Source organism: Cydia amplana, chromosome 2, assembly GCF_948474715.1.
Source record: "Cydia amplana chromosome 2, ilCydAmpl1.1, whole genome shotgun sequence".
NCBI classification, from domain to species: Eukaryota; Metazoa; Arthropoda; class Insecta; order Lepidoptera; family Tortricidae; genus Cydia; species Cydia amplana.
The window spans coordinates 25,067,710-25,088,675 of NC_086070.1; the positions used below are offsets into that span (position 1 = coordinate 25,067,710).

At 37.7% G+C, this 20,966-nt stretch overlaps 1 protein-coding gene across 1 annotated transcript; it reads left to right on the top strand.

Moving 5' to 3' along the window:
* The first annotated feature begins 9,166 nt into the window (after window positions 1–9,166).
* LOC134660900 (protein SAND) lies at window positions 9,167–17,905 on the top strand. Its single transcript, XM_063516773.1, has 9 exons — window positions 9,167–9,468; window positions 10,264–10,418; window positions 10,913–11,113; window positions 11,951–12,111; window positions 12,741–12,999; window positions 14,382–14,552; window positions 15,266–15,395; window positions 16,319–16,495; window positions 17,680–17,905. The coding sequence occupies exons 1-9, from the start codon at window positions 9,190–9,192 to the stop codon at window positions 17,818–17,820; spliced, it is 1,674 nt and encodes a 557-aa protein (XP_063372843.1). The 5' UTR covers window positions 9,167–9,189; the 3' UTR covers window positions 17,821–17,905.
* The last annotated feature ends 3,061 nt before the right edge of the window (window positions 17,906–20,966 follow it).

A 20,966-nucleotide genomic window follows, 5' to 3' on the forward strand; every position in this document is an offset into this window, starting at 1 on the left:
AAAAATTAAGCGACGCCGAAGGTCGAGCTGTAAGAAAGCAGCGCTCTAACACGAAACAATCGTCAAATGTACTCAACAATAATATGTGTCATATGTACAAGAGTTACTCGGAGGGCCGAAGTTCCATTGATGAGGTTTTAGGCCCTCGGGAGCCTAAAATTCGAGCTCTACATTACAGACTTTAAAAGCTATAAAATAACATAATTTACATAACCATCTAATGATTGTGTGTCTGAGAAACTGATATTGGACATTAGCTAAAAGTAGGTACCATAAAACATTTTTTTTTTATTTGGCCATATGAAACGTAGAAATGTAGGTATATTATTATTTACCAAGTCCAGCCCCCTACTAAATAACTATGATTTTTAAACCGGGACAATTTTCTTATCGGCCGGGACGCCGGGACACCATGCTTCAAACCGGGACATGACCCGGCGTACCGGGACGTATGGCAGCCCTACGTTAGGTTCATCTTCATACCATACACTACATACTCGTATCTGGGGGCACGGCAGTGCCCCCGCCAAGACAAGCAAAGCGAAGCGCAAGGGCACTACCTACCTTTTTTCGAAACGCTTCGTCGTTTTTTTGTCCTATTTATCCTAAAATTACAAAAATAAATTGAGTTACTCACAATGAGCTCTTTCATTTGATATGTAACAAGATATAGTTTGAAAAACTTTATTTTTAAAGTTTCCCATTTACGCCCCAAAAGTGGCTCCCATGTTTAAAATTCATTTGTTTGCGTTACATGTCCGTCTTTGAGTCACAAACTTGCATATTTGTACCAATTTTCACCCTAATTGGTCCAGTAGTTTCGTAGAAAACATTTAAAAAAAAACCCGTAGGGGTAGGGTCAAAGACTAAGTAATTAAGTTCGACTCACGCTTGACTGCACATTTCTAAAGGTTTTCGTGTCATCTATAGGTAAAGAACTATTTTGTGTATTATTTACCAAGTCCAGCCCCCTACTAAATAGCTATGATTTTTAAACCGGGACAATTTTCTTATCGGCCGGGACGCCGGGACACCATGCTTCAAACCGGGACATGTCCCGGCGTACCGGGACGTATGGCAACCCTACGTTAGGTTCATCTTCATACAATACACTACATACTCGTATCTGGGGGCACGGCAGTGCCCCCGCCAAGACAAGCAAAGCGAAGCGCAAGGGCACTACCTACCTTTTCTCGAAACGCTTCGTCGTTTTTTTTGTCCTATTTATCCTAAAATTACCAAAAAAAAATTGAGTTGTATAGTGATATTGAGTAGATGTATTCTGTGAACCGCATTAAGATTTTCACACAAAAATAGAAAAAAAAAAAACAATAAATTTTTAGGGTTCCCCATACTTAGAACTGAAACTCAAAAAAATTTTTTTCATCAAACCCACGTGTGGGGTATCTATGGATAGGTCTTCAAAAATGATATTGAGGTTTCTAATATACCAAATTGTGATAATGAATCCGTTTCTGAAATAAAATCAAAAATAGGGTCAAAAGTTATGTTGTTTCTAACCTACATCGCGTAATAAAGGGTTTTAGAATTGAATAGAATAGAAGGATATAACAGAGAATAAAAGGATAAAGTGCCACGAAATGGTCTCACCTCAGCATGTTGCTGGCGACTTCCAGCGCTGATCTTCCGATGAGACCATCCGGTGAAACAATCACGACAGGTAACATGAATACAAACAAATATTTACCTACCTACATATAATGTTTGCATTGCACCAACTAAAATGGCGGACGCTCATTAATCTTCCACTCTCAGACAACCATTATTTAATAAGCCAGCTGTCCAGGGACTTGAACTAAAAGTTGTACCGACTATTTAAGTTTCTAAGTGAAAGAGCAACTGACACCGAAGTTAACCTGAGTTACTTGACTTGTTTAATTGAATTGTGAGAATTTATGAGATTGTGGTAGCTTTGCTATTATAATTTACTTAAAATGTATTAAGATGTGTTAGGATTATTAAAAATAACGGTTTACTAATGAATGGGCCAAAAACGTTTCCCAAAGTATCACATCCCAAACTATGTTTCCCAAATTATCATTTCCCAAAAAAATGTTTGGCAAAACAACTTATCGCAATTTTTCAGTTAGCAATAGTCTTTTTTGGCAAGTTATTGTTTAGCAAATAATTACTTGGTCAAGTTTCATTTTACCAAGTATTATTTAGTCAAATGTATCATTAAGCATAATTTACATGTCCCAAAATATTACATGGCATACAATTTACATACCAATAGAGGGCCTGCAGTATTTTTATTTTTGCTTTCATTTGAAATACTTTATCATTATAGTTATGTTTTACGCAAACGGATGTAATTTGTTGAACCATGAACATATCTGCAATAATATTTTAGAATTATATAAGGACCTAAAATAAAAATTAAGGAATTAAGATTCGGTAATCAATGGGATTGGCCGGTCAAAGTATTTAGCAGATGGCGCCAGCATAGATTGCTCTGTCAATCCCTAGAATTGTGTCAAATTCTTATTTTTTATATAGAATTTTATGCCCCTTTAAGCCAAATCTCATAGAACTCAACTAGAGAAGGGGCAAGCCCCGGCAAGCTATGATGGTGCCATCTATGCAAACCATTGACAGTTATCCAGAGGGGAGAAATGAAATTGACTTGATATTAACATTTTGATGATTAAAAATTTAATAAACATAGTAATTTTTTTGGTACTGCATTGTACCTACTATAACTTAATTTATGAAGATTACCCCCAATCTGCATTACACAGAACTGTGATTTTTTGTATTATTTCCAGTCAGAATCACGAGCTCTTTCGACCCTAAATACGAGTAAAAAGTGGCCCCAAAATTTCATACAAATGCACCAAAAACTTGTGGACATTTTTTCTCAGTAAAAATGGAGAAAGCAACTGATCCTGAGTAGAAATATTATATAAATTCAAAATTCTAACAGAACGAATTTAGGTTCAAATTTAAATAGAGATGCCTATTTGCCAAATTTGCGAAGTGACAATTTGAGCAAACATCTTTTTGGAATATAATATTAGCCAATAAAAAACGTTTGCTAAATAAGTTTTTGTCCTAATAACATTTGACAAAGTAAAATCATGCCAAATGATAATTTGACCAAATAAGTTATATGCGAAGTGTAACTTTCCTAAAGGTTCCTTTGGGAAATGAAACTATTGCGATAAGTTTGTTGGGAAGTGAAATTTGGCGAAATGTATTTGGGCCAAACGGAAGTACACCAAAAATAACCTAAACTGAGCGATAAATACGCGCTAAGCTGCGCACTGAGCGACTAAGCGATATTATTATAATAGGTAGGTACACTTACGCAAAATAAGTTTAGACGCCATTCGCTAGCAGTAGGTACCCCTAGTGTAAATTTCATTCGATAGGTAGCGTGACGAACGTTCGTAACGTTCGTTTGCGTTATACCCACCCATTTTACACAATCTAAAGCCCCCTCCACACTCGTGCGCGAATCGCGACGCGATCTGCGAAATCGACGCCACGCTTGCGTTCGCGGCTTCGCGCCGCGATTCGCGCACGAGTGTGGAGGGCCCTTAATTACCTAATGATGTAATGACACTAAGTACATTGTTTTATGCGGTCAATTTTCCTACAAACATTCCATTTGACGCATACGTTCAACACTGCGTTATTGGCTGCGTTTATCGCATAAAACATCCGCTCGCTTTAACATAACCCTAAAATTCGAATTTTAAATCAAGTACGTCAAAGTACAAACGTTACTTGTTCTTCTAATTTCTAGTAGTGTACACACCTACACTATAGCTGGTCAACCAAATCTTGTCAGTAAAAAAAGGCGCGAAATTCAAATTTTCTATGGGACGATATCCCTTTGCGCCTACATTTTTCAAATTTGCCGCCTTTTTCTACTGTCAAGATCTGGTTGACCAAGTATACGTACTCATTAGTACCTATAGTGTGTCAAAGGTCTGTTTGATTTCAAACATAGACAGAGAGAATCATACTATCTTTGTCTTACACTAGTACTCTAGCACCCAAAAGAAAAGGATGAGTATAGTTTTTTTTGTTCCTATTTACTGACAAGATTTGGTTGACCCAGTATAGTTTAAGATTAATTTCAGCATTTTATCAAACTACTTCACAGTTTAGCGAAACTTAAACGTACCTCAAACCCTATAATCCCGAATACGCGCTTGATATATTATATCAAAAATACGCCACAAATCGCTTCCGCCACAATAAGGCAAACGTATCACGTATAGTAAATTTGTCTCTTCAAGTTTGGTAACGTAAAAAAAGTCCGTAATAAAACTGGCGTTTGGGCTCGCGGTTCACGACTTGAGAGTGAAGTTTGTGAATTCGTGAGACACGTAGCTTGAAGCGCTACTATTGGTTAATTAAATAAATAAATAATACCAGCTATATCTTAAGGGGCCCACTGATTAACAGTCCGCCGGATGGTATCGGCCTGTCAGCTAGAACAAAAAGTTGACAGTTCCGAATAACTGACAGGCCGCTACCGCCCGGCGGACTGCTAATCAGTGGGTCCCTTTAAAGAGTCATTGGATCCCATACATTTCACGATTCTTCTCTGTCCGCACAGACTCTAACATTCTTACACAAATTAACTAAGTCTTACAGTAAGCTCAAGAAGGCTAACTGCTACATAATGAAAGGCATCAAAATACTAGTCTGGGTTAACATCATAACATCACGCGAGTGTTTCAAATGAATGCCCAAGCAGTATAACGCAGCTAAAAAGTCAATTTTATTTTATAAGGTATATTGATGTAAATTGAGCGTTGTCCAGCGGGCGCTAGAGAGAAAACTGGTGCGGATCACATTGAGAGACCGTAAAACGAATGAGTGGTTGAGACAACAGAGCAAGGTCACTGATGTGATGTTGTTAAACGCATAGCTAGTTTGAAGTGGGAATGGGCTGGTCATATAGCACGAAAGACCGATTCGTGGAGGAAACGACTACTCGAGTGGCAACCATCCTCAAAGTAGACCCAAGATGCGTTGGGACGACGACATCATAAGGACTGGAAAGGAGAAGTGGCTACAAGTCGCACAGATCCGTGACGAGTGGCGTAAAATTAAGGGTCTCCCACTAACTTAATATAAAAGAAATAGACACACAAAGCAGAACAAAAACGTCAAGAAATGTGGATCCCAATGACGTTTCGCACCATTTTCATTGATGATAAAAACGCTTACGTAAATTTTGAGTCAAGATAAATGTTTCGTACAGAAAAGAGCTTAATGTCGTAAGCATTAAGTGTCAAATTTGCAAACATAAGTACCAACACTGTTAAAAAATTTAGTCCGATGGCACTAAACGTAACGTATTTACGTCAAACAACGTCAAACGAGAATAATGAACGAATGGAGTCACTTTGGTACACTTGAATAGGTATTACTGTACAGGAAAACCAATTGAAGTAATAAATAAAACAAATTTAATTTAATCGGGAGCTCAAATAAAATTAATTCGTGGTTCAAATTCAAACAAATCAAATTTTTAATTCGTAAGTATACGTCTTTAAATACTAATTTCCTTGAAATAAATTCTACTTATTAAATAACTGTGTATTTAAGATCTACATTTACTCATAGCGCGGGTGCACGGGGACATTTAGATACTGATTGGATTTTTTTTTATAAAGTCTACCTATACTTTATAAAAAAAATCTTGTGGTTGTCACTGTGTTCCGACAGGTTTAGCATTTACAGTTAGTCGATATAAGCCCTTATTGGTGGTGTATATGTCGGAAACAGGGAAATGGGCCGAACACACAAGTGCCGTTTAGCCTTGTTTAAAACTGCATCACCGCTATCTCTTGCTATAATTAAATAGCAGTCCACTTTGCACGTCGCATAGGTTTTCTTGGAAATCTTGAATTTAAACATAATATTATTTCTTATCAATTCCATATAAAAATATAAAAAAATATTGACCTCACATCGACTCATTAGATTTTTGTTCCTTAACATCCCTTCTTTGGTACTAACAAATTAATTTATTCAAAACCATAAAATTACCACCAGATTACATAAATTATGTAATGCTATCCAAAGAACTAACCGAAAGAAATACATTCCATCCTTTTTCCTTGTTTTATCATTGTTATTTTTACATATTTTAACGGCACATTTCGTAATTGTTGACAACTTCACATTTGAGCGTTTCAAACAAGACTAAACGAAAAAGTAATGCATGATCTGTTTTGACATCACTTTTGTGGGGCCATTTTTGGCGGCTGATTGGGTATCCAGTTCTTTATACTATATCAATGGGGTCTCCCCATACTTATCGACGCGGATTCGGCGAAAGCCGATAGTAAACAGCATAAACAGGTAAGGTTCGGTTCGGCTCCGTTCGGCCGTCGACGGCCGACGCGTCGGCGTCTATTTCGCTCTTATTGCGTGGACATAAAGTTTCATTTCTATTGGCATTGCCGATTCCGCGTCGATAAGTTTGGGGAGACCCTATGGAAGCCTACACCCGAAGGGTAGAAAAGGGCTAAAGAAAGAGAGAGAGAGTGATGTAAGCGCAGCTTATCCTTCTCCTTCTTCTTCTTCTTCTTCTTCTTCAACCTAGCGTTTTCCCGGCCTAGCGCCAGGGTCCGCTTTCCTGCTCAACGCAACCTATACAATGTCAAAAAGAAAATTAAAAACTATGGTTGTCTGTAAAGTCGGTTTACGGACGATAATTTTGCGTGATAACGTCATAAGAAAACATTGATGAAAAATTGCCATTGCCTTTTATACATTACCATGGAGATAATTATATCCACAACGTGTCACTTTTTCGTGCATGTTACCGGTGTTCATCCATTTATAAGACGTTATCACGTCAAAAACTTGTTCGTCAAGTGAATTTCAAGTGAGTTACCAACAGTACCGCCCTTGTAACGGAGTTGTATCAACTTGTATGTCGCAGAGTGACTTTTGAAGAGCCCCCAGACAAGTTTAGGCAAGATGTCTGCTCGCGACGTTTTAGTGATTAAGTGCGTTCGCAAATGGCTCGTCATAACAAATTGTTGGAGACAGAGAGGAGCTTAATTAGGTAGGTAGGATGTTTTAGAATTTTGGCTTAATAATTTCCTGTTTTGAAGAAATTATGTAGGTACCTACATACTTTTTTTAGGCGACTAATCTAGATTATGTTGATACCCTACTAAAATTAACATAATTAAAACGGTTTAGTCTTTCAATCAAGCCATTTCCGCCAGCAGAAAAAAGTGGCAAATTTATAAAATGTAGGACCGAAGAAAAATTGAATTTCGCGCCTTTCTCTACTAACAAAGTTGTTTGATCGTCTATATCTATTAACAAATGACATGCAGTTTTGGGGTATTTACCTGCGGTCTAGCTTAGGTACTAAGCTAATAGCTAGGTAACGTTTTCGTATAAAGTTTGCGATAGTACCTATTTATAATTCCATCCAAGTCCGTTTTTAAGACAACTCTCCAGTGAATCTGCAACAAATCAGAGGGCCTACCGCGAACCACGTTCGACGTGTTGCCTCCCTGTCACACTCACGTACGAATTTACAAGTGCGGCAGAGAGGCAACACGTCGAACGTGGTTCGCGGTAGGCCCTCTGCAACGTCAAGGCCTGTCCAGGCGGGAACAATTTTCCGCTAATCTGATTAAATTGTCCGATCAAATCAGGTGGCGTGGACGCAAACGCCAATTTGGCCACTTTTACCAATTTTTAATATAAGTACGGTGATATTTTGAGTGCTTTAAATTACGCGTACTAGCATCACAAATTGATATTCACCCCGTCTTATCGGTAATAAGTATCGTTAGTATCGGTCATACTTAATCAGCGATCGAATTCACGGGCGTGATTTGATTAGACAATCGAAAAATTGTCCCCGTCTGTACAGGCCCTTATATTATAAGACAACTCTCCATTGAATGTTCAACGTTAAAGTACGCAGTTATCAGCTGTTTCCACTCGACTGACTACGGATTTCGAGACACATTGAGTCGTAGTGTCCAAGTCCCCGCTAGCAGACATTTCTTACATAGGTAATAGAATAGGGATTTGAGTGTCTTAGAAATATTTTGAATAGAAAAGATTCAAGGAAGTATAGGTATAGCTAGTGCTAGTACCTATGATCAAATTGAAAACATGATCAGAAAAATAAAATACATAGCTTCAATCTCATTTAGCGTGAACGCGTACACAATTTACTCGCCAATTTTAGATTTACGGTGACTAAATATTGTCAGTCAAGCGCTCTAAATAAAATTAAAAAAGTCTAAATGCCAGTGTCCCCATACCAGCCATTGAAAATTGGCATTTTTGCGTCCGCACCCTTAGAGGATACCTATAACCAAACAGAGTAGCCATTCGAAAATAGGCGGCCAATGGTCATACACAATGTATGGACTGACATTTATCTGACATGGCTATTTTTACGTTATGTATAGGTCGTACATTTGACGTGCCCTCCCCCGCAAAAATCGGCAGACTCTTTTGTACAGAAAATTACACACAAGGCGCGTCTCCGTTTGGTTATATCCTCCAAGTCCGCACCTCCTGGACTATAACCGCGAAAATGAAAGTTCGTAAATTTTGAGCCATTTGATCGGACAATTTCATCAGATTGGCGAAAAATTGTCTCGTCTGGACACTTCTGGAGATCACACTGGAGATCTTGTCAGTAGAAAAAGGCGGCAAATGAAAAATGTAGGCGCGATGGGATATCGTCCCATAGAAACTTTAATTTCGCGCCTTTTTTTACTGACAAGATTAGCTTGACCAGCTGTAATTATGCCTGCATTGAAGTAAAATGCCCGAAATTTGCGAACGTCGGTGTTCGTCGTTCAAGTTGCCTGAGTTGCCTGACCATAATAAAAATCGGAGTATTGAAATACTTTGTATTAATTATTATTCATATTTTTTTATTACACAAAGAAAGATATCTAGACACGCGGTAGCGGTGAGTTCAATATCTTTTTCTCGCTCTCACTTATGGGTGCGGCAAGCCGTGACCTTGTTGCGGTGCGGTAGTGTGTTAGGGCTTTAAGATTTCAAAGGCATAATATACGCATTGCAGCAGTAACGAAACGCAAACGTCAGTTTGACATTTCTCTGGTCGTCCCCCTATCCCGTCAAACCAACCAAACTGTAAATGAAAGATTCAGCAGTTTTCCTTGCTAATTAACAACTAAAACTATGGCGTCGACATCCAAAGACAGTGTGCCGGCCACAAGTGATGTACAGGTGAACATAGGAAGTGATTTAGAGCCCGGAGCTTGTCCGGAAAGTATACTGAATCCTACAGATTCTTTTGAAGAATTTGCTTCGGAGATGAGCTCGAGTCTTCAAGAGAGGAACGACTCTTTGACTGTGAAAAGTAGCACTATTAGTGAGATTCAAAGTGAGATTGGAGAGAGTTCGAAAGAAGCGCAAATGAAGGCTGCAAAGTCGAGTGATGATTTACAGAATAAAGATGTGAGTGTTTTTGTTTGGTTTGGTTTATCTTATCTTTGCCTTAGTAATACAATATTGCATGGGTTAAATGTTTACTTTGGCTAGTAAATTTATTGACCAAAATCACTATAGGTATAGGTATTGCCAGGAGTGTTGAGGTGAAATGATTACTCACAGCTACACTGATTACTAATTGCAAAAACAGTATTGAATGATTTAATGTGACTTAAACCCATATTTTAAAGCAAAAATAAAGAAAAAAAAACCTTGAAGAACTTTTTGGTCCATTTGGGTGGTTCAACTTGCTATTAAGTTACTATCAGTATGAAAAAAGAATAGGTACTAATTTCAAACTCACTCTCATCTCATTAGATGATTTTTATTATTGTGTGCGTGAATTCAATTCTGGTGCACAAACCTATAGCACACATTATACATACATTTTCAGATATATCTTGCATTGGACCCCCTGCGGGCTCAGCATGGTTCCATTTTTATAGACTATCACTATGCCCGTCACTTTCGCACTTACATACTTGTTAGAACGTGACAGGCATGGTAATAAACGATAAAAATGCTACCGTGCTACTAGGGCAGGAGACATTTAATCCTCAAAACAAACCTGGTCAACTGATACCATTAATAAATAAATGTCATCAAGGCTATTTATTGTCCCCTAGCTGACGACAGGATAGAATAACCGAATTGCAAGACCGGAGTGATCCGATAAGTGTTTTGTACGGAACACTAAAACCACTGATCCTATGTGGTTTATAAATAAAGGAAATAATTGAATAAATGTTTTATTATTTCCAGGAACCCATGTCAGCGTCAGCCAGCAACCCCAACCTGGTGGAAGAGAACGGGGAAGTGGAAAGTGAGCAGGATGACTACTTGAAGTCTCCGGAGCTCGTTAACAAGGAGAAGCATGTGTTTATACTGAGTTCTGCCGGTAAACCTATATACTCTAGGTGAGTTTCGTTTTATAATGATTTATGAGATGCTATCTTATACACATTGAGTGTGTTCTTGTTGAATAACTAACTTAAGTGGTAGGGCCTTGCTAAAACCAGCTGTTGACGGATTACAGGGGTTACATAATAAACATAAATTATTTAAGAGCAATGTCTAATAAATTAATTTTTATTTTAAATATAATTAGCCATACCATATAAATTTATCTTTCAATGGAGTTGATAAGATAATATAGAAATATCTTCACATACTGTAAACTCAAGTAACTATATTATAGTCCTTAAGTACAACTATGGTCCAGTTTTTAACATTCATTTGTACTCATAGCGTTTCTATTATATATATTGTATACTCAACATTTTGGAAAATACTATACATATTTTACTGGAACTTGAATTTGGACCATAGTTGTAAGTTGTGGACTAAAGATACCTGATTTTAAGGTAAATGTTTATAGTGAGACTTAAACAAATCACCTAACTACTTTCAGGTATGGCAACGAGGACAAGCTGGCCGGCCTCTGCGGAGTAATCCAAGCGCTGGTCAGCGTAGTTGAAGACCACAACCAAGATATCCTGAGGGCCATCAACACTAAGGACTGCAAAGCGGTGTTCTTGGTGAAAGGACCTTTGATACTGGTCGCAGTGTCTAAGAGCAATGAGAGTGAAACACAGTTGGTTTTACAGTTGACGTAAGTTTTTTTAACTTACTTACTTTTTTAGATGCTTGCCTGTAGATAATATTAATTCCTATAGTTCATTATTTTTATCATTGGAAAGAAAGTAAGCGATCTTAACATGTAATTTTATTAAAAATCACCATTGAAAAATAAGTCTCAGCAAATATATGTTAGAATTATAAATCATATACAATGTATTACATTCTTTTGCTTTCATAAGTAAAATAAACTCATTTTTTAAGCGTTTTTCAATATTTTTTTATAAAAAGACACGTCAAGATTGTTAACCAATTGTTAACCTTCACTCTAATGCTAAAAAAATGAACTATAAGGTACATAAAATAAAATAAGGTAAATAAAATTGTACATAATACCTCCCCGCTTGAGCGCGGACATGTTTTACATTGGTTTTACATTAGAGTCAAAGAAATTTAAACCTTACACAGTAGTGACGTTTCACATTTGAATGGCAGTGTCGCATGTCGCATCGCGGGCTCTATCGATTGATCTCGACCTGTATGATGAGCTGATGAGTGATGTCATTTAAAGTTGGATTCTAACTACAGTAAAGAAGGTTCAAATTTCTTTGACCGCATCTAGTATCGAGACCATTACCAAGTTATCCTGAGATCTATCAATACTAAAAAAATCCATTCTACTCTGTTTAATAAACTATTTCATAAATGTGCCATTTTCAACTAAAAGGGTACTTATTTGTCGGTTGTCAATAAGGCGCTATTTCCATGTAGCTTCAATTTGAAACCAACCTTATTGGCAAACGACAATGTGGTCCGTTTTGGTTGAAAACTTCGCAAATAACTTTCAAAGATTTATTTATTGTATTTTCAGATACGCCTTCAACCAAATAGTGTCAGTTCTAACCCTAACTCAATTGAATAAGATCTTCGAGCAACGCCGCAACTATGATCTGAGGAGATTGCTGTCAGGCGCCGAAAGGCTTATAGACCATCTACTTATATTTATGGAAAAAGATCCAGCGTTTTTACTAGGTGATTTCTAATATAAAATGTTTGATATACTATCTAAAAGACTAATAGCGTCATTCATTAACGCGTTACTGGCCTGAATTAGCTATGAATCGTTCGTCTTTATCTGTCATTTTGACTTTTGTATTTTGTAAGAAAGGGATAAAACATAGTTGAACTAAATCAGGCCCGTAAAGTTTTATGAATAAAAGGTTATATCAATCAAAAGAAAGAAATGGATGTTTCCGTTTAAAAATGAATACGAAAATCTTAGGTAGATGCGATTGTCGTATTAAATAATTCGGCTTTAGAATATAAGGAGCGTGCATGAACTGTAGGGGGCAGCACAGGAGCCGTCAGATTTTTGGCGTGAACGTAAAAGTGAAGTTTATACTTCCAATGTAGTCGACAAGATGGCAGAACCTACTATGCATAAGAAAACGTACGAGAACGGTAGATGGCAGCACTTGCTTAGGCGTGAAGTGGCAATGTAGATTTATTTTTTATTTGGTTCGATGAGTTAGGTTAGTTATTGATAGGCTTAGTAGCTTTGATAGGTTTACATAGGTACGGGTTATATACGGTTTCTCGGACTAAACTTTGCAGGACATCTGTTTGACATTTCTTTAAATTAACTGCCAAACTATTTCCAGGTGCCGTCCGTTGCCTGCCGCTCCCAGAAAAATCCAGAGAATCCATAACACACGCCATTATTTCAGCCTGCCACAAAATAAGGGACCTAGTATTCGCTATACTCATAGCAGGCAATCAGTTGATCACTTTAGTGAGAATGAAGAAATACACATTACACCCTTCGGATATACATTTGTTGTTTAATCTGGTGAGGAGTTCGGAGTCTTTTAAGACTGCTGAGAGTTGGACGCCGATTTGTTTACCCAAATTTGATGCTACGTAAGTATTTATATAAGTATTATACATTTGTATACATTGATAGTTTCTATAGATAAGGTACGTATTTAGCTTGGGTGAAAATGCTTTCGCATGTCCGGTTGTTCCCTACTACAGGTTGCTTTTCTCAACGGATTCTCGTGAAATTTTGTGAGTAGGTTCGATTTTGTTGCCGATTCCGTTTTTGAAAAAAAAAACAAAATGGCGGAATCATCTTTAAAGACATACTCTTAAAATAAGAGACATAATATTATCTATACTCATAGCAAGCAATCAGTTGATCACTTTAGTGAGAATGAAGAAATACACATTACACCCTTCGGATATACATTTGTTGTTTAATCTGGTGAGGAGTTCGGAGTCTTTTAAGACTGCTGAGAGTTGGACGCCGATTTGTTTACCCAAGTTTGATGCTACGTGAGTATGAGCTTTATTGCTTATTATAAGAGGTTGATTTTAGGTTGATAAGTTTGACGCTACGTGAGTATGAGCTTTATTGCTTAGTATACAAGGTTGATTTTAGGTTGACTGTGAATTGATATACCTTGTGAATGATCTAGAAAGTTCTTAGAAGTAGGTACATTTGTTATCTTAATACGGAGTATTTCAAAACTGCCGAGAGTTTGACTAAGTCAGTATGAGTTTTGTTGTTTAGTGTCGAAGGTTGAATTGAAGTTGACTGAAATTGATATATGATGTAAGTCTAGAAAGTTTTTATAGAAACTTTGTATACTTAAAATAGTTATTTTCGATACAAGTGCGAAAAAGAGGAAATTCGAAACGAGTGGCGGTAAATTAAAACACAACCGAAGGGAGTGTTTTAAATCGACACGAGTTGCGAATTACCTATTCGCACGTGTATCGAACAACGTTTTACAGTACATATGGCACTTTAAAGTTTCGACTTCGCACGAAAAGTGCTATTTTATGCACTAGTGCGGAAAAGTATATGCCCCATATGTACTGTAAAATATATTTTTATATTTGACCGAATATAATTCACACAATAGTGGGTTTGAAATCATTTTAGGTTGTTCCTGCTCATTCATCCTATAGAAGAATATGTACCTATAGCGAAATAGAATAATATACCTACCTAATTTTATTTATTTATTTCAAAATTCTCTTAAGAAAATTGCTCGTCATTATTATATCGATATTAGATAGTGACTTTTATATCTCTGTACTGATTTTCTCTTCCGCACCAATTGTAAGTTTCTGTTTGGCCCAATGGTTGACTGGTAGAGAATGCCTTATGGCATTAAGTCCACCATTTGTACTTTCTTGTATTGTGCAATAAAGTTTAAATAAATAAATAAATATCGCCCGCTTTGCTACTTTTGTAGTTTTTGACAGCATTTTGACAACTTTGTTTTTAATTCCAGTGGTTTCCTCCACGGCCACGTCTCATACATCTCCGAAGACTGTCAAGCATGCCTTCTCCTTCTAACAGTACAGCGAGACGCGTTCTTCCCTCTCTCTCAAGCTAAACACACCATAGCAGAGAAACTGCGGCAAAATAAATGTTTGTCGGCCATCAACGACGCACTTAACAGGTACTATTTAGTTTTGCTTCTCTTTCTAACTACAGCGAAACGAATTTTACCCTCTCTTTCAGGCAAAACACATCGACTCAATGGGGTTAAATCATTTGGCAATGATCTAAGATAGATGGCGCTGTACACTAAATTTCTTGTCTAAAACTCCAACACTCCAGCATAAAAACAAAACGGCCAAGATAAGTTTGATAAGTAAACTTTGTACAGTCAGCAGCAGAATTTACTAAGCGGGCGAGGTGTTCAAAATTACCTTTACACGCTCTTATTCTGTTAAAAATAAAGTCGTGTCAAGATCATTTTGAACATCGCCCGCTTAGCAACTTCTGCTGCTTTCTGTCATCACGGCTCATGTAAGCCTGGGGTCCGCTTGGCAACTAATCTCAGGAATTGGCGTGGGCACTAGTTTTTACGAAAGCGACTGCCATCTGACCTTCCAACCCAGAGGGGAAACTAGGCCTTATTGGAATTAGTCCGGTTTCCTCACGATGTTTTCCTTCACCGAAAAGCGACTGGTTAATATCAAATGATATTTCGTACATACCTAAGTTCCGAAAAACTCATTGGTACGAGCCGGGGTTTGAACCCGCGACCTCCGGATTGCAAGTCGCACGCTCTTACCGCTAAGCCACCAGCGCTTCTGCTATTTTTTGTATTTTTGTATTACTTTCTCTACTCTACCGTGCAATAATTACTGTTTATGTGTGTTCTAGGCATCCAGATTTACCAACCACAGATCCGCTTAAACACATAGGGATACCAGAGATTAGGCACTTCATGTACAAGTGTAAATCTACGGCACAGCTGTTCACTTCGGACCCTATATCTATAGACAAATTGCAGGTATAAATATTATAGGACATTCTTATATATATAATATAATATACAAATACATAAGTAAACACCCAAGACTCATAACAAATATTTGTGCTCATCACAAAAATTTAATGCCCTTACCAGGATTCGAACCCAGGACCGCGGCTTCACAGGCAGGGTCACTACCCACTAGGCCAGACCAGTCGTCAAACACATAACACACCCTTTATATATGACACCGTAAGATTGTGAACCCGTTAGTTTATAATCTAACGTAGGTTAGGTTAGTTTATAATCTCCCTACCGTCAGTTTATAATTTAACTAGCGAGATTATAATCTGACGAGTGTTTACAATTTTACGGTGACATATATAACACTACCCTTTGTCTATCTACTATATAACAATCCTGTGTCCCTCCCCGGGACTCAAACTATCTCATCATCATCATCATCTTCTTTGTGTAAACACGTAAAAAAAATAGTCATCGCCTCCCGTCCGTTCATCAACATCAAATAGGGAGTATTACTGCAATGTTTTTCCGCCAGAGTGCAGCACTAGCGCCTTTAGTAAACCATAGAGTAACTTATACACTGTACCTTAAACTGTTTTTTGACAAGTTTTCACAGACAATCAAATATGACATTGATACATCAATTTCTTTACAAAGGGCCTACCGGGAAACGCGAAATCGAAACTCAGCTAATACCTGCCTCTTTATCGCTCGAATATGCAAGAGTGATAAAGAGGTTAGATAACAACATTTCGACTCTCTTTTTTGCGGTAGACCTTTAGATTGTGACTTATTGTGGGAGTGGCGCCCCCTACGCTGAGTTCGCGTAATATTCCCTATTTCCGTTTTGCGTCTAAAATGACATGCAGACTAACTTGTATAAATTGTTATACTCTTTTGTGACCGTTATAATCTTATTTCTAACCTTCGTTTTCCAGGATTACCGACTACGGCACAAAGAGGGCGGCGACGTGCTCAAAGAGAGGAAGCTAACCAAAATGTCCGAGATCGACTACGTGAGGAACTACAGGAAGTTCTGCAGCCAGATACATTGCACCTCTACACCAGCCAAGCTCATCTTTAGGTCCAACTCGCAGGATACCATACTGGCTTGGGTAAGATTATCGTTTGTCAAAGGACTGTCTCATTTCAAACATAGAAAGAATCATACTATCTTTATCTTACACTAGTACAAGCACCCAAAAGGATGAGTATATTTTTTTGTTATTTTTTTACAGAAAAATTTGGTTTGACCAACTATAGTAAAGGGGCACACTGATTACCAGTCCGCCGGACCATATCGGCCTGTCAGTTGTTCGGAACTGTCAACTTTTTGTTCAAACTGACAGGCCGATATCGTCAGGCGGACTGTTAATCAGTGGACCCCTTAATTGTGTTTAAAAATAAATGCTATAGCTGGCCAAGCAGATCTTGTCAGTTGATCAAGGCGCCAAATTTGAAAAATGTAAGCGCGAAGGAATATCGTCCCATAGAAAATTTGACAAGATTTGCTTGACCAGCTTTATCTATGTTTTTCTGATAATTACTTATCTGGTGCTTTATTTCGTGCACGGTGTGAAATAATTTATAGGCAACTTCCATATTATGCGCGTGCGATAGAGATAGGAAATGGCGGGGCAATCAACGAAATTCTTCGTGCTTGGCGTGCTTACATCTAGCTACCGTCAGGCGTGGCTCACTCCGCGATTCCGTCGCGTCGCTACAAGTACCTACAAGTACACGCGGCCCACACCAAATTTGGTGTCTAGCCGTAGTAGTTGCCGCGCACCGCTACGGAACGGACGCCTCGCGCTTGCGCACCTAGCGGTCATATCTGGGTCAAACAGATTACTGTGTTATCGTCTTTCCTGTAGACATACACAAGAGTTAAGGGCTATAAAGGTTAATTTTCTTATTTAATCCTTATCCAGGTGAAAAGGTCCTCCTTTTATTTAGAGAACTATAATAAAATCATTCCTTACATGCCCACAAGCTGTTAACTATTGCCCACAGGAGAGAAAAATGTACAGTTAGCGCTAACACACTAGTTTTATCTCCTGTGGGTAATAGTTAACAGCTTGTGGGTATGTAAGTAATGATTTTATCATAGTTCTCTAAATAAAAGGAGGACCTTTTCACGTGGATAAGGGTTAAATAAGAAAATTAACCTTTATAGCCCTTAACTCTTGTGTATGTCTACAGGAAAGACGATAACACAGTAATCTGTTTGACCCATCTGCGTAATAGACGCGTTTTGTTAGAGAGTGAATTTTCTGTACGTACCATTCTTACATTCCAGATAACAAACGGCTTCGAACTCTACGTGACCTTTGATCCCCTGATGGATAAAGACCACGCCATAAAGGCGGTGGACCGCCTCCTGCGGTGGATCAAACGGGAGGAACAGAGGATCTTCATCATGAACGCTCCCACCTTCTAGCCCGCGCCCTTCAGGGTCAGGAACCCCTTTGTGAGGTACAGTGTGGAAGAAAAGACGATCGATGTACATGAGACTCTATAAAGTTATGGTGTTATCCTTTTTCGGTGTATTCCCATTTGTCCCCGCGGGTACAGATGGGAATAGGTATAGTGAAGAAAAGACGATCGATGTACATGAGACTCTTTAAAGTTATGGTGGTATCCTTTTTCGGTGTATTCCCATTGGTCCCCGCGGGTATAGATGGGAATAGGTGTTTTAAGTTTGAAAGACGACCGATGTACATGACACTCTTTAAAGTTATGGTGTTATCCTTTTTCGGTGTATTCCCATTGGTCCCCGCGGGTATAGATGGGAATAGGTGTTTTAAGTTTGAAAGGCGATCGATGTACATGACACTCTTTAAAGTTATGGTGGTGATTTTTTCGGTGTATTCCCATTTGTCCCCGCGGGTCTATACTCGAATGGGAATAGGTGTTTTAAGTTTGAAAGACGATCGATGTAGGTACATGACACTCTTTAAAGTTGTGGTGTTATCCTTTTTCGGTGTATCCCCATTTGTCCCCGCGGGTATAGATGGGAATAGGTGTTTTAAGTTTGAAAGACGATCGATGTACATGACACACTTTAAAGTTGTGGTGATATTCTTTTACTAATATTCGTGCGTAAATAGGACTTTTTTAGAATGTTTCACAAATTTAGTGTCGCTTACGTAACGCTATTATACCCTCGGCCCACCACAATGCATAGCGGCTGATAGAAGAGCATTTCTTTTATTTTTTGGCATTTTTATATATTGTGCCCTTTTTTGCTACTTTTCTGTTATTTCTACCCAGAATCAGGATCGAATCCTAATGGGATAAAAAAATGTCCCAGAGTTTTTTTCCTATTGTGTTACCATTTCCCCATATACTTTGTATGGCGGTAACAAAAAGGAAAGTTTGAAAAATGTATGGAAATTCAAGGACACTTTTTTTTCTCCTATAAGAATGAAAAGGTCTCGCGATCCTGAGTCCTGACTATATAACACAAAAGTGGCGAAATAGGTCACAATTTATAAAAATGGCAAAAAATAAAAGAAACGCTCAGAAAATGCTTAAACTAAACGCAGCGTATCGTATCGTAATATACGCGAACTTCGACCCCCTGATGGGACAAGTCTATGCTTAAACCAAAGATACATTGATTGAGTGATGCGTCAAATCTAAGACAATTTCGTGCTTCTAATTTGACGGGTAAACGAGATGGCGCTGTACAGCTTCATACATTTTGCGGTAACTCTGATTGTGATTGCGTTTGACAATTCAGTGACCGCAAAACATATGGCGCAGTACAGCGCCATATGATGTCAAACTAAGGGGCACGTTTTTTTCTTATACTTTACCACTCTATGTCAATCAATTCTCTTTGGCTTACACTAAACATAGTAGCGACCACAAAGTAAAATCAAAAAATTACCAGTACCTATATAACTCTATTCGACGTTAAATATAATTGTATAATATTAAATTATTTAATAATATTCTAACTAAGTAAGCACGTAGTTTTATGAAATGATGCTCGATTACTGTACCTTATTAGATATTTATAATACTTATAAAAATTGTAAAAAAATGTAGATAGACAGAAATGGTATAATTTATGTAGGGTTGCACTATTTAGTAATGGAATTAATTAACTTTTAGGTATCAGCACTTTTACTATATTCGAGCACATGCTAAACTTATGTTCCTGTAAATGAACGTTTCTTTTATTTTTTACCATTTTTATATATTGTGACCTTTTTTGCCACTTTTGTGTTATTTCTAGTCAGGATCGTGAGCCCTTTTCAGAAAAAAAGTGTCGTAAAATTTCCATACTTTTTTCAAACTTTCCTTTTTGTTACCGCCATACAAAGTATATGGGGAAATGGTAACACAATAGGAAAAAACTCTGGGACATATTTTTATCCCATTAGGATCGAAAGAGCTCGTGATTCTGAGTAGAAATAAAACAAAACTGGCAAAAAAGGTCACAATAGGTATATAAAAAATGGAAAAAAATAAAATAAACGCTCAAATAGCGTTTGTATCCAAAAACTAGCTAGAAAATTATAATTAAAAGTGCCAAATTCATGGATGTATTTATCCATTATGGCAGCCATTCTCAAAGTATCCTCCGCGAGTGAGGAACGAACATTTATAATTTCGGGTTCCGTCAAATCAAATCTCGCTTTCCAAAAGGGTTCCGTCGCCAAAAAAGTTTGAGAACTTTGCCTTATGGTATTTATACCGCATTATTACTTCAAGAATAGCAGACTTTTATAAAATAAAGGCAAACCAATTATTGTATACACTGAATATAATCACTACATAGTATAAAACAAAGTCGCTTCCCGTTGTCTGTCTGTCCCTATGTATGCTTAGATCTTTAAAACTACGCAACGGATATTGATGCGGTTTTTTTAATAGATAGAGTGATTGAAGAGGAAGGTTTATGTATAGGTCATTTGTTAACCAGTGCGAAGCCGGGGCGGGTCGCTATAATATTTATAGTATAAAATAATTGTGAATATGAAATAAAACTCTGGATCTCATACAAGATGACATGTACTATGCGAGAGTTCTTAGTTTATTCCCGGATGTGACCAGCACGGCTAGCACATGATTATCCGCGGGATAGCTCGCGCCGCGAGAGACGGCAGTCGCCCGTCACAAATTTCTATCTCTATCTGTCAATTCCTCGATTTTGGCAGCATGAGTTCGCACATCGAGAAAAGAGTTCCACGAGAGAGAGCCATCCCGCGCGCGACTTAGCCAATGTGGCCATTTATACATGGAACAAACTTTTCATTCGTGGCAACACTGAATCGGTAAAATAATAATCGGATAAATAATGAATAGTCAGCCTTAGAAACGGAGCGTCCCTAGTCACGATAACTTTGTCTCTTTCTCGCAGTATGAAGAGTAAGAAATAGCAAATATTATTTTTAAGGCGAAAATGTCAGTGTCAATAATGTCAATCAAAATTTGATTCGCTTTGTCGTTACAAGTTGGAATATATTATTATAATTATCTAAAGATTACCTACCTATTCATTAAAATACAACTCCTTACGAATAATTGGCGTTTTGTTAAAAGTTTTGGCTAACAAAATACCATCTTTACGAA

What these genes read in the sequence shown, in the direction of transcription:
- LOC134660900 (XM_063516773.1), top strand. Translation starts at nt 9,190, where the DNA reads ATGGCGTCGACATCCAAAGACAGTGTGCCGGCCACAAGTGATGTACAG. An exon ending in GGTAAACCTATATACTCTAG is followed by an intron (nt 10,419 to 10,912) that starts GTGAGTTTCGTT and finishes AACTACTTTCAG; the next exon opens with GTATGGCAACGAGGACAAGC. An exon ending in AGATCCAGCGTTTTTACTAG is followed by an intron (nt 12,112 to 12,740) that starts GTGATTTCTAAT and finishes AACTATTTCCAG; the next exon opens with GTGCCGTCCGTTGCCTGCCG.